A 16,108-nucleotide genomic window follows, 5' to 3' on the forward strand; every position below is an offset into this window, starting at 1 on the left:
CAGGCGAGAGGGGGTGGGAGACGTATGAGAAACACGAGAGGGAAAAGGAGAAACCCCCGAGGCGTTAATAAAAATCCGCGGCGGCTCGCGTGACACCGCGTGATACCGTCGGCGATATTTTTCAAGCGGGTGCGCGCCTCTTGGCCGGCACGGGCCCGTGTAAAATTTCGGGCGTAAATCCGCGACAACGGAACGTAATTTCAGCCCCAGCGGCGCGCGCGAGCGAGCGAGCGAGCGTGATCGATATCAAAACCCGCGAGGAATAGCTGAACGCGAATCGTAAAGCAGGGGAACACGACGCCCGAGAACCGACGACAAGCATTCGCCGCCGCGGCCCCCTGTTAATTTATTGCTACCGGCGTGACGAACGGGCCCGGCTGTCGTAAGAAATCTGCGGATGACGAATGGCGACACCGCTTTCCGGCGACTCGATCGAACGGGACTTAAATCGAGTTTTGTTCGCGATTTAAACCGACTACGATGACATACAAGTAGCGTTCCTTCTCGAGAATTTCTCGAGAAATTTTATAATTGATTATTTCTCATTTCTCGAGAAATTTAAATCTAGGAAAATTCTTATGAATCTCATTTATTTTAGTTATAAATTCTTAAATTCTCTTAAATCCTTATTTAAAACTTTAGAAAAACTGAATACTGAATTGAGGAATGAGTTTCTTGTTGTTATTAAAGAAGAAATATCTAAAAGAAGAGACAAGATTGTTGTATCCCTTATGAAATATCTGCATAATCCAGAATCTCTGCAAAAAGATTCAGAAGATACATTTTTTTATTTAACATCCGAGGCAGATATGTATAAAATGGTAAAACAAATTCTAAGCAGACTTTTTGGAATATATAACAATGATTCTTATGAAAATAGTGAAAAACTTTCAGATCCTCAGAATGAGGAACTATCACTGGAGAAACAGTTAGAATTAGAAATTGCAGATAGCCTTCAAGAATTTAGTGTCAAGAGTTTAGCGGCAGAAGAAAATAAATTCCGGAATCTAACAAAGGAATTCCAAATTTTTGAGTCCACTGGAAAAAGGACGCCCAAACTTCAGCAACTTTTGGATGTTCTACGATAGTGCCAACATCCACACAAAATGAAAGAAATTTTTCTACTGCTACAGATTTTGTTACAAAAAATAGAAGTAGATTGTCCGATTCTACATTAGACGTATTATGCATCTTAAGAAGTCATTTCAAAACAGAAGCATAATGTTTTACTTTATAAAAGTTTGGTTTTAAATAAATAAATTTATCGGTTATATTTAGCGTCTATTTTTTCCTTGTTTTTAAACTTACGTACATATTGAACAGGAATAAATACTGAGTTAAAGTTTTTTGTCCTTTCGATAAATATTAATATTATTAACGATATTCCAAATATTATAAGTTTCCCAATATATTTTTGTTTTATTAAAAATTCTCGAGAGAAATGAAAAATGTTGAGAAACCAGGAACACTATATACAAGATGTTTCACCTAACTCGATCATCTAAAATATCTCGCTTGCTTTTTCGGATAGAAAAAAATGTCAGAGGAAAACATTAGTTGGTTCACAGGGGCAAATATTATGATAGGCAAAAAAACTTGTTCAAGGTTATATTTTTTGAGATTTCAACGTCATCGAAGATTTTTTAAATGGAATGATATATTTTTAATATCGCCATATGATAGCCGAGGTCAAGACGAATCCAACGACCTGTAATATTATGATCTTCACGTGACCTTGAATATGAAAAATTCATCAAAGTAGGGCACTTGATTTAAATATTGAAATAACGATGACATGATCCCCATAGGCTTTCAAGAAATGTTCTTGTACCTTGACTACTGACTATAAACACGGTTACAATAAATTGTAAACACTGATACAAATTCTTCTCCTTTCGGTGACTCTAATCAGTACGTTTAAGAAATTCATCGGGATTTATTCGATTGTGAAAGATAACATTACTTCTCTGAAACGATGGTGTACAGTGATGTACAGTGATTGTTGGAGTGTGTTCATGGTGGTGGAATGGGATAGTGGAGGGGGAAAAGGAGGAGAGGAAACAGATACCCAAATGAGTAACACTTGGCGACACTGTATCCAGTGCCATATTCCGCAGGGGTCGAAGGCAGTGAGGAAACAGTGATTGTTATTTGGTTGTATTGTTTCTAAAATTGTACAGGGTGTCGACGAAATAATGGTACATGCAGCCAGGTGGTAATTCCACGCGTAAATCTTTGGCGGCCAATGTAATACAATTTTAATAGTATAACCTATCGATATCCCCGGCGAAGCGCGCAACCCAGCATGGAATTACAATACACAGTTTAAACTAATTCCGACCGCGAGTGAGATTTAGAGCTTCGGCTAGGATCGTTCCCATTTTTCTTCCGCCCCTGTGCTAATCGTAAACTGAGTTAGATAGTCGGATTTAACAATAAACGTACGCATCACTCGGAAATATATTCAATACGCTCGCTCGTGAATATTATTACTATTATCATCAGTGTTATTGTACGGCTTCATTACTCACTCAAACAGATGAGCACACTTCGCAATCACACAGGCGCCGTAATATCCGACGCAATTAGTTTAGTAACGTAATGGGAGGGTTTCGGTAAAATCGTCGTTATTACATCTAGCTCTGTACAACGCGGATAAATTGGCTGCGAAATATTTGAAATCAATCGGAAACATTTTATTGCAAAATGCTACAACTACAAGGTACATCAGCGCAGTAGCTCAGTGACTTGCTGAGAGGATTCCTATGAAATAGCTGTTATTAAATCTAGCTATATACAAAGAAAATAAATTAGCTTCAAAGTACAGTGATTTCTCTGTATATGTCGCCAAGGCCTGGATGATAAACGTCGCAGAATTATCCCCACTACCGCGGGGTATACCCCGTGAGGGTCCAAGAAGCTCGAGAGGCCTCAGACGTCGAGGAGTGTAAACATAACATGCACCGGGCATGTGTCCTGGACGATATATGACGCTGGCAAGACCCGTGTTGTTGACATGAATCGAGAATTCACTGCATTTTTTAAAAAGCCTTTAATTACTTGGAGAATCAGCACATTAGCTTAGTGACACAATGTGAGGGTATCAGTAAAATAGTTATTCAATCTAGCTACAGATATACAACGAAAATAAATTAGCTTCAAAATATTTTAAATATATTTAGACAATTATTAAAAAAGCTTATAAATATCTGCGGAATCAGCATACTTGTTTAGTGACGCAGTGTAAGGGTTTCAGTAAAATGTAATGGAAATAAATTAGCTTCAGAGTATTTTAAATATATTTAGACAATTTTTAAAAAATCCTATGATTACGTGGGGAATCAGCACACTAGATTAGTGACGTAATAGGAGGCTTTCAATAATACAGAAGACGAGACGACGAAGACTATTAAAAGACTATTAAATCTAGTTATATTTTTAAGTATTTAGAACGTTTTAAAAAACGAATCCTCCAATTGCCTGGGAAGTCAGCACACCGTAGGATCCGCGAACGCTATTCGCACAGAGCACGGGGACCCTTTTTGCAGTCGCTCCGACACGAATCGACCGGGCAAAAACCCCGCTCGCACATAATGTGCGATAATAATATTCGGCTCAATTACCGGCGAGATGAATTCGCCAGAATTCCACATTACGGTGTTACGGGGAATAATAATTATAATAACAGGGGGGATATTGTAACGCAATTACGCGTCTCGTCGAGCCAGAGAAACGTTCCCACCCCCGGCAGGTGGAATGGGGGGTAAGAAAGGAGGGGGGTTGGAAAGGTAAGCGATTCTATGGGGGCGCGTTTTACGGTTACGTGAAAAGCGCGAGGCCTTCCGGTGAGGGTGCGCGGGGGGTGTGGAAGGACGAGGGGAGGCTCGAAGGGGGACGGGAGGCTCGAGTCGCACAAATTGAAGCCGAGATTAAGACGTCTGGGGAGATTAAGGTTTCCATGTTGATTAATTTAAATAGTTCTGCCGTGGCGGTAGACAAAGGCACGCTCCCGCGGCCGTGCGGAGGGATGCATAGTAAACAACTCAGTTTTCAGAGGCGGCCCCGAAGAATTAAGCGGCGTAATGCGGAGTTAAATGAAGTGTGCTCTCCGGCGAAACTTTTACCGAGTTGACGCGGGATTACAAGGCGACGAGGACCATGTCGCGAGCCGGGCTCGATGAAATAATTGCGGCATCGCGAAATTTCATATTAGACGCCGCCGGCTGGGTCTTAAGCCGGGTGTCTGGCGAGGAAAAATTTGCGCGCACGAGCAAACTATATCAAAGTATACAATTCTATTTTTATGTAGTGTGATCATTTAGTTTAAGCTGCAATTGCTCGAAAATTTCTATCACATTAGCTGGCTATTTTATATTTTACTATATTGAACTTATAAATTGGTTCGTAACATTGTCTTTTGAATTTCGTATACTGTTCAGGTTCTTCAGGGGCGAATTTTTTAAAGGAAATATTATATGATTTAATTCTTTGTTTGAATAATTTTAATTCGAAAAAGACCGACGATATGTGTCATGTCCCTGAAGTGTTTATAGAGGTGAATTTATCCCTTAAGAAGATTTAGAATTTTTTAAAACAGCTGAAGAGGGGTGAATGCTGTCTATAGAAAAGTTAAGCAAAAATTCTTTTTGAACAGTTCACGTCTTCTGACTTCATTAAAATTTGTTGTAAGGTGGCTGTTTCTATAAATAATAAATTGAAAAATACTGAAAATGTAATAAGTCATCCTTAGTGAGAAACCTTTGAAACAATTCATTTTCTTCTTTTTTTTAACTGCACTGAACAATGAATAGGAGAATATAAATAGTGGGAGACTGTTTATAAATAGTAAAAGAAAAAGTGTCCATGAACAACGAGCAGGGAAATATTGAATCCAAGAGCGTGCACCAATAACGCACAGAAAAATATTATAAACGATTAGACAGTGAACGAGTAGAACGGAGCTGCACTAAAATTACAGTATCCTGCGCGAGGAATCCTTCAAACATTTGACTTCAATCATTTTTATAAAAGTACACAACGGAAGAGCAGGAATATGGATGAGCGTACACAGTTAAGTTTACTGATTAAAGTGCAGAGCTAAAAGAAAAGTGGTTTGAGTGGCGCGCGGTCATAAATCTTCTGTACTCTTATCACCGTGTCTCATAATTTCACATCCTGTGTAAAACACGGGGGTGACGGTTCTTCTTCGATACTTTGAAAGGGGTAAGTTGTGGCTCTTTGTTCTCCGACCGCTAACCGCAACCGCGGCGCAGCGTTGTTTCTCGCGAAAAATTCTAGGTAAAACACCTTCTCCCTCCGGAACTCCTCAAAAAGACTTATTAGAAGCTCTGACATCAAATGTAATCCTTTCTTTATCTGAACAAAATTTTTTATACGTCAGTATCAATCTATTCATTTTTTCTATAAAATGTTCTATTAATCTTTCGGTATGTTCAAAATGTTCGAGACGTTGTAAAAAATATTGCAGCAGTTGTAGGAGTAATAGAACATTAAAAAATATAAAAACACTTGTGTTTAACACATTCCTATTCCAACGTTATTAACAAGTACATATACAAATCATTACTGCGGTTGTACCTAAAAATATTTTAAGTAAAATTTTCTAGCGTTCAATTTTTTAAGTGATCCCAGCAATGTGTAAGTATTGTAAGGCTAATAAAAAATGTAACCTCGAGTATTCAAAAAATAGAATACAAGAAGCGATCTCCAAATGTCCCTGAATTTTTCCAGCAAAAATATGCAACGCTCCTGAAAGCAGCATTTAATCGTCCTTGAGTCGACTGATTGTCATGAAGGGTATCACGGGGCGACCTTGAAAAAATCGGTCGGCGGATAGTTCCTGAGGGACCCGGTTCAGTTTGGCGGAGAGCTTACGCACACGATCGTCGAAGGGAAAGCGATAAAAGCAGAGATACACGGTATCGGAGCACACACTGGATACATGGACGAAACTTTTTCTCCCGCCGCGATACCCCTTTTCCCGGGTGCAATAACGATGGCTGTGTTTTGTTTTCGGAAGACTCCCGGCGAGGCGCGCAGTCTCGAGAGAAACGATATTGAGGAGGTAAAGATGGATAAGGTGAAGCGATCGAAAGAGAGGGAAAGAGAGAGAGAGGATCGCGCCGGTGAAAGAGGAGAAGAAAAGCCTTTACTCTCGCTCGAGTGCGGACGGTGTTCTTTTAGCTGAATTGCTTCAGTTAATAAGTGATAAATGCGAACGGTAGACGTCTTCTTCGTCCGCTCGTCCTACAAAATAAAGACCGTATCGATCCCGCCATCGCGACGAGAGACAAGTCCCCGGTACTCGGAAATTACGCATCGAACCCCCTAGCGAAAACCTCCCCGCGAAACGCAGTTTACTACTATTTCGCTCGTTGCCTCGTTAAACCCTGTCCTAGAATTTCCTATGCTAATTCCGTCGCGAGTTTTCTTCCCCGACTTTACGACCTATAAACTTTCGAAATTAATGCCATCCATAAAATAATCATCCGGCTCGAGTCGACCGATAAATGCGACACGAAAATTCGGATTTTTAAAGCGCACCGGAAGTTCGCCGGTTTTTTTGGCTGCAACAGAGACGGGAAATTCGGGGATGAACGGTGAAGAGCGCCTCCTGAGAAACGAAGAGATTATGGATCGTTTTATAACGGTCGGGAACAAGAGAAAAATTTATTTCGTCGGTAAAGAGGCTCCTCGTAGTAGTAACAGTGGAATAGGAATTTCGGTAACGATTATATTGTACCAAATTTATGATGTCGGTGATTCGAAATTTAATTATAAAATGGGAATCTAGAGACAGGAGTAGAGATTCCGTTTAAAGACAGAAAATATCTTCTTTAGAACATTTTCGTTACACGTGACCCTTCTCATTATATCTACACAAAATCCGAGTGTATTTATTTGCGCAACAATTACACGTTTAGCAATTTTATGAATAAAAAATAATTCAGTAATTTTAATGTTTAATATATATTTTTAAAATATTTTAGTAATTCTCAGTGGTCTCTCCGAGGAAACAGTCGAGTGCAGAGGGCTTTAGCAAAGTAAGTGAGCCAAGAGAAACACGTGGATGTCTATAAAAATTTAAACATTTTCAATTTGTACCAAACACTCAAAAGTCTTGCAACCTTTTTCCATTGACGTTTCCAACTGTGGAACGTGTTAACCAACCGAAAGACGACGCCCATGAAGACTATCCAAAAAATGACACTTATAAACTCGTCCGTCATTCAAGATAGTTGACTTCCGGACACCAAGTATCAGTACTTCTTAGCGCGGTCGAACGGAGCGTTTAAGGGAAAAATCAAGGGGGAAGAGTTCTCCGGGCGAAGGGCCGCGCATGAACGATCATTAACCGGTGTCCCCGACGAAGTGGGTCGTTAACAATCTAGCGTCCAGAGAAAGAAAACAGAAGCCAGGTTCCAGGACAGGGTAGAATAGCGAGGAGGAAGGAAGGAAGGATGGCCGGGGACCGCTTTGGTCGTCGGCGAGGGCCACACGCGTGTTCCTTCGGCTCCGTTGCCTCAGCAACAGAGTACCTTCCGTCTCGCTGACCCACCGTTTCCGGTGACACGGATGGCCTCTCCTTTCATCGAACTTCGGCCGAGACTGGAACACGGCTTTCAAGGGAGAAAAAATCCTGGAATCAGCCAGCCCGTAAGGGTCGCCGCGTCCATTGTTCGCCGGTCAACGAAATACTTTTTTCCGCTCAGCGAAAAAGTTCGCCGATTGTACCGCGCGGAACTATGAGCCGCGTGGACGACGCTGAAAACCATTTCTATTTTACTAGGGCCCCGACAATGCCGCAGACGTAAATAATCCCTTGTAATTTTCGGGGAAAGAGCAAAAAAAAAAGGATGGTCATTTCGCGAACAATTTTTTTTTAAGGGCGCTGAACATCCTGGCTTCTTGAGCCGCGTGGACGTCGCTGAGTACCATTTTTGTTTCACTGCTAAAAAACGGCTTTTGATTTTTGTTAACTATTTGCCACCATTTTGAAAAATCTGAAGAAGTATACGTTAACAAGTAAAAAAAAGAATATAAACTTAGTAACTCATAACTTCTGCAAGAAATCGAATGTGCAAAACTTTTTTCATTTTCTAAAATTCGATTTCGAGGTTAGAAATTCTGAAAAAATTCACAGATGTGCATTCGAATAGCTAAAATACTCCTGATTTTTCTCAGAATTTTCAAGTGAAGAGACTAAGAGAAATCACTGAAAAACCTGATTTTCTTGGCCACCCCATTACTACCCCCCATTTCGAGATATAGGGTTGAAAATTGACACAAAGTAATTTCTTTGGATGAGCTGTCGGATGGCCTATTGCAAATTCAGTTTGGTTTTGGGGGCACTTTTGAACTCGTCATCCGGCTGCACCCTTTATTGCGAGCATGAAATATGCAAAGTCGATGTTTTTCTTAAGCGATGTAAATTCGGACGATTACGTTATGAATTTCCGTCGGTGCTCGAACGCTTAAGCGGATTACTCGTTGGAAAGCCGGAAAATGAATATTTCGTCACGAGTGTTGACGATTCGATTATACCATTCGAGTTTTTCGCGTAGAGCATCGGTGAAAGCCGGTTTCGCAAGTAGTAGAACCTGGTTTAACCTCGGCCGTTCGGCCTAGCCCTACGCCCCCCCCCCCGCATTCACTTAATCGCGAGTATAACTCCATTAAGTCACTCTTAAATATCACTTAAACGCGGCGCAATTCATTCGCGGCGGGCCATTATTCCCGGCAGACTTCCACGGAAATAATCCGGATACGAAGTTCATACGCTTCCCTTAAAAAATTCATTGTATTTTAAGGCAGATTGCGAGTTAGGCTGGCTCTTCCAAGTCTCGCCGAACTTGGATTAAATTGCGCGCAAATGAATGTTTAATTAAATTACAAGTCGCGTTCTACGGTATGCTTCATTTTAATACCATCCGACCGGAGATGTTTCTTCATTGAATTCGATAGTAGTCGCACCGTTTCCCCGAACAAAATCGTAGAATTTCTGAACTTTGGACATCTCGATTTCATAGTGGCACCGGTTCAATGACCCGGTGCATCAGGATTGCGAAAGTTGCATAGGCTCATCGCTGCGAGGCGGAGCTATCACAATTATTTTTGGATAAACTAAAAGACGTACCTTTATGAAACTTTGGCTACTTATTTATACACATCTGAACCATGTTGGTGATTTTTTGTACGTTCTTATCATCAAAATTATGGCCACCACTCACTGAGAAAGCAGGCTGATCTATTTGGGCGGTTTTCTCGATATTCCATGAAATGGTACTAATCAGATCGATGCCATTTTCTCAAAAAATTTATTACTTATATTTTCTACCATTCGGATGATATCTGCATCCATATTAACTATGAACATATTCGATTTTTTTAGTTTGGTCCGAAAGGGATTTTCGTAAACCATTCAAAGTTCTACTATACACAATTACTACAATTTAAATAAAGGCAATCTATAAAAATTTCTAGATATAGTATAAATATGTGCCAATAAGTCTGTAAAGTTCCACGGACATGAGTTTTATGGTTTTGTCAAACGAAAAAAAATTGTCGAATATGCCCTCGAGGCAAGTCGAAGGAGGGGAACACTATGTTAAATAAGAGATGTAGTTTGCAATACCCGATAAAAACGGCGATAATTCGTGCCAAATGTCAAGCTAATATCCTGGCCGATATTTTATTCATTCATGGACGATAATAACAGCAGGAGGACGCGGTATCGGGCCGCAGAAGTGCCATTATCCAACGCGAGGCTGTCGTTCGCTGTCTCTCTAATGATTACAAATCTTCGGCCAGCCACTTTTGGCAATTAGCGAGTCATTAGCAGCTCCGTGGCGCTCTTGATGCTCCGGCGACGATAAAATCGGCGCGTGAAGCACAAACCAACCAAGCGAACACAAAATCCCCATTTTTACTTCTGGAATCCATCTTGGTACGATTATTCAACCCATTGTACCTCGCCCTGTACAATATATTAAAATTATGGATCTAATTATGGATCTTTCTAAAAAATGGGTACATGCACCAAATATATGTGTTATACTTTAAAAGATAATAATTCAGTAATGAACTGATAGGTTTAACTTTTTTGACAAGCATCTTTTTAGAAGAATGGCTTTTCATTTAAAAAGATGTTCAGCTGAAATTAGCTTTAAAAATTAATTTTTTTACTACACTTGAAAAGTGACTTAAAATTATGACAAAAACACGTACAGCAGACCGGACGCTTATTATTTGTTTAGCATAGTAATCGAGAAATACCCACGACACTCGAATCCTTACATATAAATTTTCTTTAAAAATTCTTGAACCTACTTTTTTCAAATCTACATCAATCCTCCTATTGGAATTAATAAAAATAGCTAATAACGTAAAATCATAATAAGACATAGGTGCCATTTTTGCCTTGTATTTGCCATTTTCGAGAAAAATGTCTGGACAATAACCACACGAAACGAAGAGTCTATAGAGTTTTTCGAGAGCAATGTTTCGAAATTCCAGAAAATCCTCGAGTGTAAAGGGTTACCGGATCGATCCCTCGAACGAGGTACAACAGAGACCGAAGTGGAGGGACTTTCATCTCGTTTGCCCGTCAGATTCCCGGCTAAAAGCGTCCCCGAAATCGGAGCGAACTTATTACTCGGCCTGATAGAATGAAAGTAAGGACGCGGAATAAAGAGCAGGCTAATTCGATATTTCGCGCGCGTTGCCGACTGCGATCGAATCGGCTAAGAGTGGTACAGGAACAGAAAGAAGGGGTGTCGAGGGAGGAGGAGGGGTGGAGGGGAGGAGGAGTTGCAAGACTCGGCGAAATACGAGAGAACGCCGGGACGACGTTCTAAATATTTTAAAAGTTCGGCTCATTTGAATTGAAACATCTTCGACTGCGTCTCGCTCTCCCTTCCTCCGTCTCTCTCTCTCTCTCTCTCTCTCTCGCTCTCTCTCTCGCCTCGGTCCCCTTCCGATCGCCGCAGTATTTTCTCTGCGGTTATTGCGCTTCCAGCCACGTCCGCGGCCCTATTCAACCGATTGATTTAAATTTTCTAAAGTTTCCGCGCGCCATTTCCTCACCAACCCCCAACCACCCCTGCGCCAAAGGAAAGAACTGAATTTCGCACCGTTGAAATTGTTATCCGGTCGCGAAACGGTCCAGCCGGATAAGCAATCGCCATTTTTGGTATTTATGCTTACGGAATGGTGCCTCTTCGTCTTCGGAATAGCAGTCCCTGAAGTTCGAGACTTCTAACCTGTCTTGCGAAGTAGACTCGGGGGGAGGAGGGGTGTGAACCCCTAAGTTTCGAAGTAGATCGTGGACGAAGTAGATTGTGGATCTATAGCACCGTTGATTTTCGAAAGCCCGATGCAGGGGGGTGTTTGACGAAGTTTAATGGGGCCGTTGGCTTCGGTTAAGTTTGAGGAGACCTCTAATGGGGTAATGACACCGATTTCGGTTTTTATGAATTTTAGGAAGAATCCAATAAAATATGCGTCTTCCCGAAAAACGTTTCTGACCCAAGAATGCTAGTTTCGTATCTCGCGAATAACGCATTCGTACTGTTACCATCAGTTTATACTCTATTTGCATATTATCGCAGGGTAAACTACAATTAAACACAAAGGTCTGCTTTTGGGTCAAATTGACCTAAATAGGGCGCAAGGGCGGAACCGTAGAGTCATGAATGAAACATTACCGATTCGAAGTCTATAGGGTGAACGATATAACTTGATAAAATGTTTCTCTTATGAAAAATAGTGCAAGGGTTCAGAATAAAACAAAAAGAGAAGAGAAATACGAGACACTGAAAGCAAACATCTTCGGCCTGTTAAACGTAGTCTCCCGGGGAAAAGCTGTTTCGCGGGAAACGGAAACGGTGCGAAAGGTTGTTGGCAGTCGTTGGTGAAATCGCTTTGGAATCCGGCGCCGAAAGGGAAGACGGGAAACACGAGCCGGTCGTGTTAACACCGGAACGATGGGCCGTCAATCGGTTTGCGCACGGCACGGCACGGCACGGCACAACGACGAGCAGAGCCGAGCTTGCGCTCGCTTCCCCGAGGCAGAGTCAACAGCCCGGTCGATTTTTCGCAGCTTAATTCAACCGCGGGAAATCCGGCAACTAGGTAAACCGATAAGTCTCGCGGATTTGTCAGCCGCCGCGCGAAAAATCCGCTTACGTGATCTGGCTTACGCGGAAATCTGTGTTATTGCCTGCTCGAATATGGATGTGTCGTGGCTGCGCTTCAGCGCGAAGAATTTCGCGTGCACACGCTCGTAATAACTCACCTGGTCACGGTTGGCGTGGTTGCCACCCCTGGAGACCGGGCTGGGTAGCTCCGTGGACTTCCTGACATCAAGTACTCTGTAACAGAGAGAGAAATGCTTTCGTAACGCTTCGCACTGTAAACTTGCTCCTCCGGGAAAATTATGTGAGCTAGTTTTTCACAAGTATGCTCGTTGCGATGTGAAATTAATTATTGTGTTCATTGCTGATTCTCTGGAATTTTTAGGCGAACTGTTTATTGTGTTTAACCCCATGAAGATTTATAAATTAGAGAAATAAATGCTGTAGAATATTTTCTCAAATTTTCCTCATCGCTTTCCAGGCATTTCTGCCGTTCAAGCGAATTCATAATTTTTATATACAATATTGAAATTATTTGAAAGATGGATGTATCTGTTCACACAACTCATAAATTTTCATTTGTTACCACTAGATTGTGGATTCCGTGCATTCGTAACAAAAATGACTAGATGAAATACAGAACTGTGAAAACATAGAAAGATACTGGTAATCTTACTGTGTTACTTTCAGCCCATTAAAATTGTTCGAGAAAGAAATAGAGGTCTACGTAGTTCCCGTGTCTTGCAATTACCACAAACAATTTTTATTTGAAAAGTCCGCAGTCTAGCTATCACCTTCCATTTTCAAATGAAGAAAAGTGAACATTAGACTGGATCTTTGTGCAAAATAAAAATTTTCTACATCAATTACAAGCTACTGGAACCAAACAAAAATTCTTCCGTTCCTTTAATAAAACTGATAAGTTGATGATAGTATATTGAAAGTAATTGTCACCAAAAAAGCTAGCTGTATTTATTGAATATCGAATACTAACCAAACAGCCCTAACCTAATCTATTGATATTCGAACTTTAAAATTGTATGAAAAATGTGTGTGAAATGTTTGAAATTGTACGGAAAATTGTAAAATTTGTTCAACTTGTTCTCTGGTTGTTATAATTCAGTATTTCCGAGGGACGTTCAATTGGTTGTAAAATGCGCACATTTTTTTTTTTATTGAGGCGCAACCGGGTCGGTAACGAGGCGAGGGGAATCAGTTATTTGCTGGTAACCGAACGCCCAGGGATGTTTCGCGCCATTATAGATTAGCAACGAGGATCCCTCCGTAAAAGTAACGACATCGTAACTAGCGTCTTGTTAGCGGGACAAGCGGCAGAAGGTAGGTGTACTACGTGATCTTCCGGTAGCGGGAACTTGACCCGCGCCGCCCGCCAAGATAATTGAATTTATTAGATACAAGTTGGCCGACTTCTGCCGCACGGTGTCCACGAATGATCATTACGTGGCTCCTATTCCCCACGATTTACGCCTCTAATCTCGCACCTATTTTAAAACCGCTGCTCCAGAGAGTCGAGTTTCCCCGCAGCATATTTGTTACTTTACTTCGTAAACAATTACATTACGTTACAATTACATGACATTCCCAGAAGAATCAAGCATAGAACAGAACCAAACACACACCTCTTACAGAATATCATGGTAAAAGTATGCAAAGTATTTATGAAATCACCTATCCACAATACTTTTTTAATTTTGTAAAATTTTTTGGAATTTTATTGAAGATTTGAAGATTTATTACAAAATCTTTTTACTAGACTTCGAGGTGAAAAGATTTTATCAACATATAACTTCACGTATCTTGTTTTTCTTTTTTATGTATTCTATTTTCATTACAAAAATCCAGTCTGGTTAACCACGCTTCCTAACGTAAACGATTTCTCGCGCGTCAAAGATTTATGAAAGCCATTAGACGCGCAAAAATTCAGTCTAGTCATCAATGTTTCTTAACGTTTTCTCGTACATCAAAGATTTATGAAAGCCATTAGATGCGCAAGGATCCAGTCTAGTCACCAACATTTGCTAATATAAATGTTCTTTCATATTTTAAAAATTGATGAAAGCCATTAAGTGCACAATAATCTAGTCTAGTCACCAATGTCCCCTGACATAAATATTTTCTCATATTCTAAAAATTATCGGAAGCTATAAATGCATAAAAACCAAGTCCACTGGTTATGTTTCGGTGGTACAACCTTATAATTGGAAATTGATCGGATGAAACTGCATGTTACTACATTTTGGCGCACGTTACGCAGTACGAGCGAACGGAATGCAGTTGCACCTCTGTAAAATCAGCATCGATGCGCGTATTAGCGTACTGACAGCCGGGGATGCCGGTTAATTTTTAAGTTTTCCTTCCGTGCTCCGATGTCAGTCCGTCGTTGCAATCCAATTCCGGCATCCGGAGAGCGCACGGTCCCGGTCCGCCGCGTCGGCCCGAAACGTAATGCATATTCTAGCTGATGGAACGTCGCGGACTACCTTCCCTTTATCTGTATAGTTAATGAGCTCATAAGTAATGTAGCTGCTACTGACGTTCTACCATCGATCGGGCCCGAGTTACCCGCTGGCACTTTTTGCTCACGCCGGAAGAGTTGCTCTTACTTCTTTCACCGTTCGCTCTCACTATTTCCCGAAATACACCGTTGATAAGACCCGAGAGCTCAATACTCCGTTCGTTAGTATCATTTGCGATCGTTTGGCGGGAACTGTCACTGCAATATACAGGGTGTCCCAAAAATCCTGTACTTCCTTGAAAGGTGTGATTCGTCAGGTTGTTTGAAGCAACTTTTTCCTTTGCGAAAATGCTCTCCGCCGCTTCGTTGAGGAGTTATTAACGAAAAACACGGACCAATCAGAGCACGGCTACCGTGGACGGATTCCGGCTCGGCCAATGCTCGCTCCGCGTTCAGCGGGACCTGTGCTCTCATTGGTCCGTGTTTTTCTTTAGTAACCCCTTAACATAGCCGCGGGGAGCATTTTCGCAAAGGAAAAAGTTACTTCAAATGATGCCAGGAATCATTTCTTTCAGGGAATGGGACCCGTGGAAAAATGTTTAATGTACTTCGAAGGTTAAACAACGCGATATTTTCCGTTGTAACATATACAATAATCGTTTTAATCCAGTTAAATAGAAATACTGCTCATTTAAATACAAGAACACATTACTAGGGATGGACTGACTAATAGGGACAAGTATCCCAGTTTGACCTTGAAGTTCTAGAACATCCCCCAGAAACAACGCGGCCCGACAAATCCCAGCAGAAAAAGAGGAAAAACGCCGATCCATCTTGCTGCCTCATAATACCTAAAGCAATCATGCTCCACCGCTCCGAATTTCGGCGGAGCCAGGTCAGTGCCCCACGGGGCATCGCCGACGACGCATGCGAGAAATCCATGATCCAGGTGAAACCTGGATCCAAGAAGCAAACGAGATCCGAGTGTCGAAGTTCGAAGTTGCTCGAGGAAATGCGCGTTATCAATTAAGGCGAGTGGCCCCAAAAAAAAAAGCGAGAGAGAGAGAGAGACAGAGGGAAGAAAGAAAGGGGTTGGCCCTTGGATTGGGCGGGGAGGGGGGTAGTGGTAGGTGAAGCACGAAGTTGCGTTCCGAGCGGAAAAAATTACTGAAGCTGAACGGCGAGTCATTAGCGAGCGGGAGAAAGGAGGTTAACGTTTCTTCTTACGCTGCCGGGCGAAGTTTCGTCTTCATCGGCCCGGCGGAGTTGCTACGGACTGCCTTCCTTCCGTCCCTTTATCTGCCCCGGCAATTCGTCACTGTCTTCGCGTTTCAGGATTTTTACGAAACTACCCAGGGATCCAGCGGGCACGCCTCGGTACACAACGGCATGACGAATCGTCGTCGCGATATTGTTCTTTCGGAATCTCCTGGATTTACGAAGCGAGAGAGAGAGAGAGAGAGAGAGAGAGAGGGGG

The 16,108-nt window shown here is 41.7% G+C and overlaps 1 protein-coding gene across 4 annotated transcripts in view; it reads right to left on the reverse strand.

The window, feature by feature from the left end:
- The window catches only part of Ten-a (Teneurin-a transmembrane protein), a 1,070,822-nt gene that overhangs the window by 370,471 nt on the left and 684,243 nt on the right, over positions 1-16,108 (reverse strand). For all 4 annotated transcript variants that reach the window (XM_076790528.1, XM_076790527.1, XM_076790526.1 and 1 more), the window contains exon 8: positions 12,317-12,392. In XM_076790528.1, coding sequence (XP_076646643.1) covers positions 12,317-12,392 — 76 coding nt within the window. The remainder of the gene's footprint in view (positions 1-12,316; positions 12,393-16,108) is intronic.

The sequence above is a fragment of the Halictus rubicundus genome, chromosome 7, assembly GCF_050948215.1.
Source record: "Halictus rubicundus isolate RS-2024b chromosome 7, iyHalRubi1_principal, whole genome shotgun sequence".
Lineage (NCBI taxonomy): Eukaryota > Metazoa > Arthropoda > Insecta > Hymenoptera > Halictidae > Halictus > Halictus rubicundus.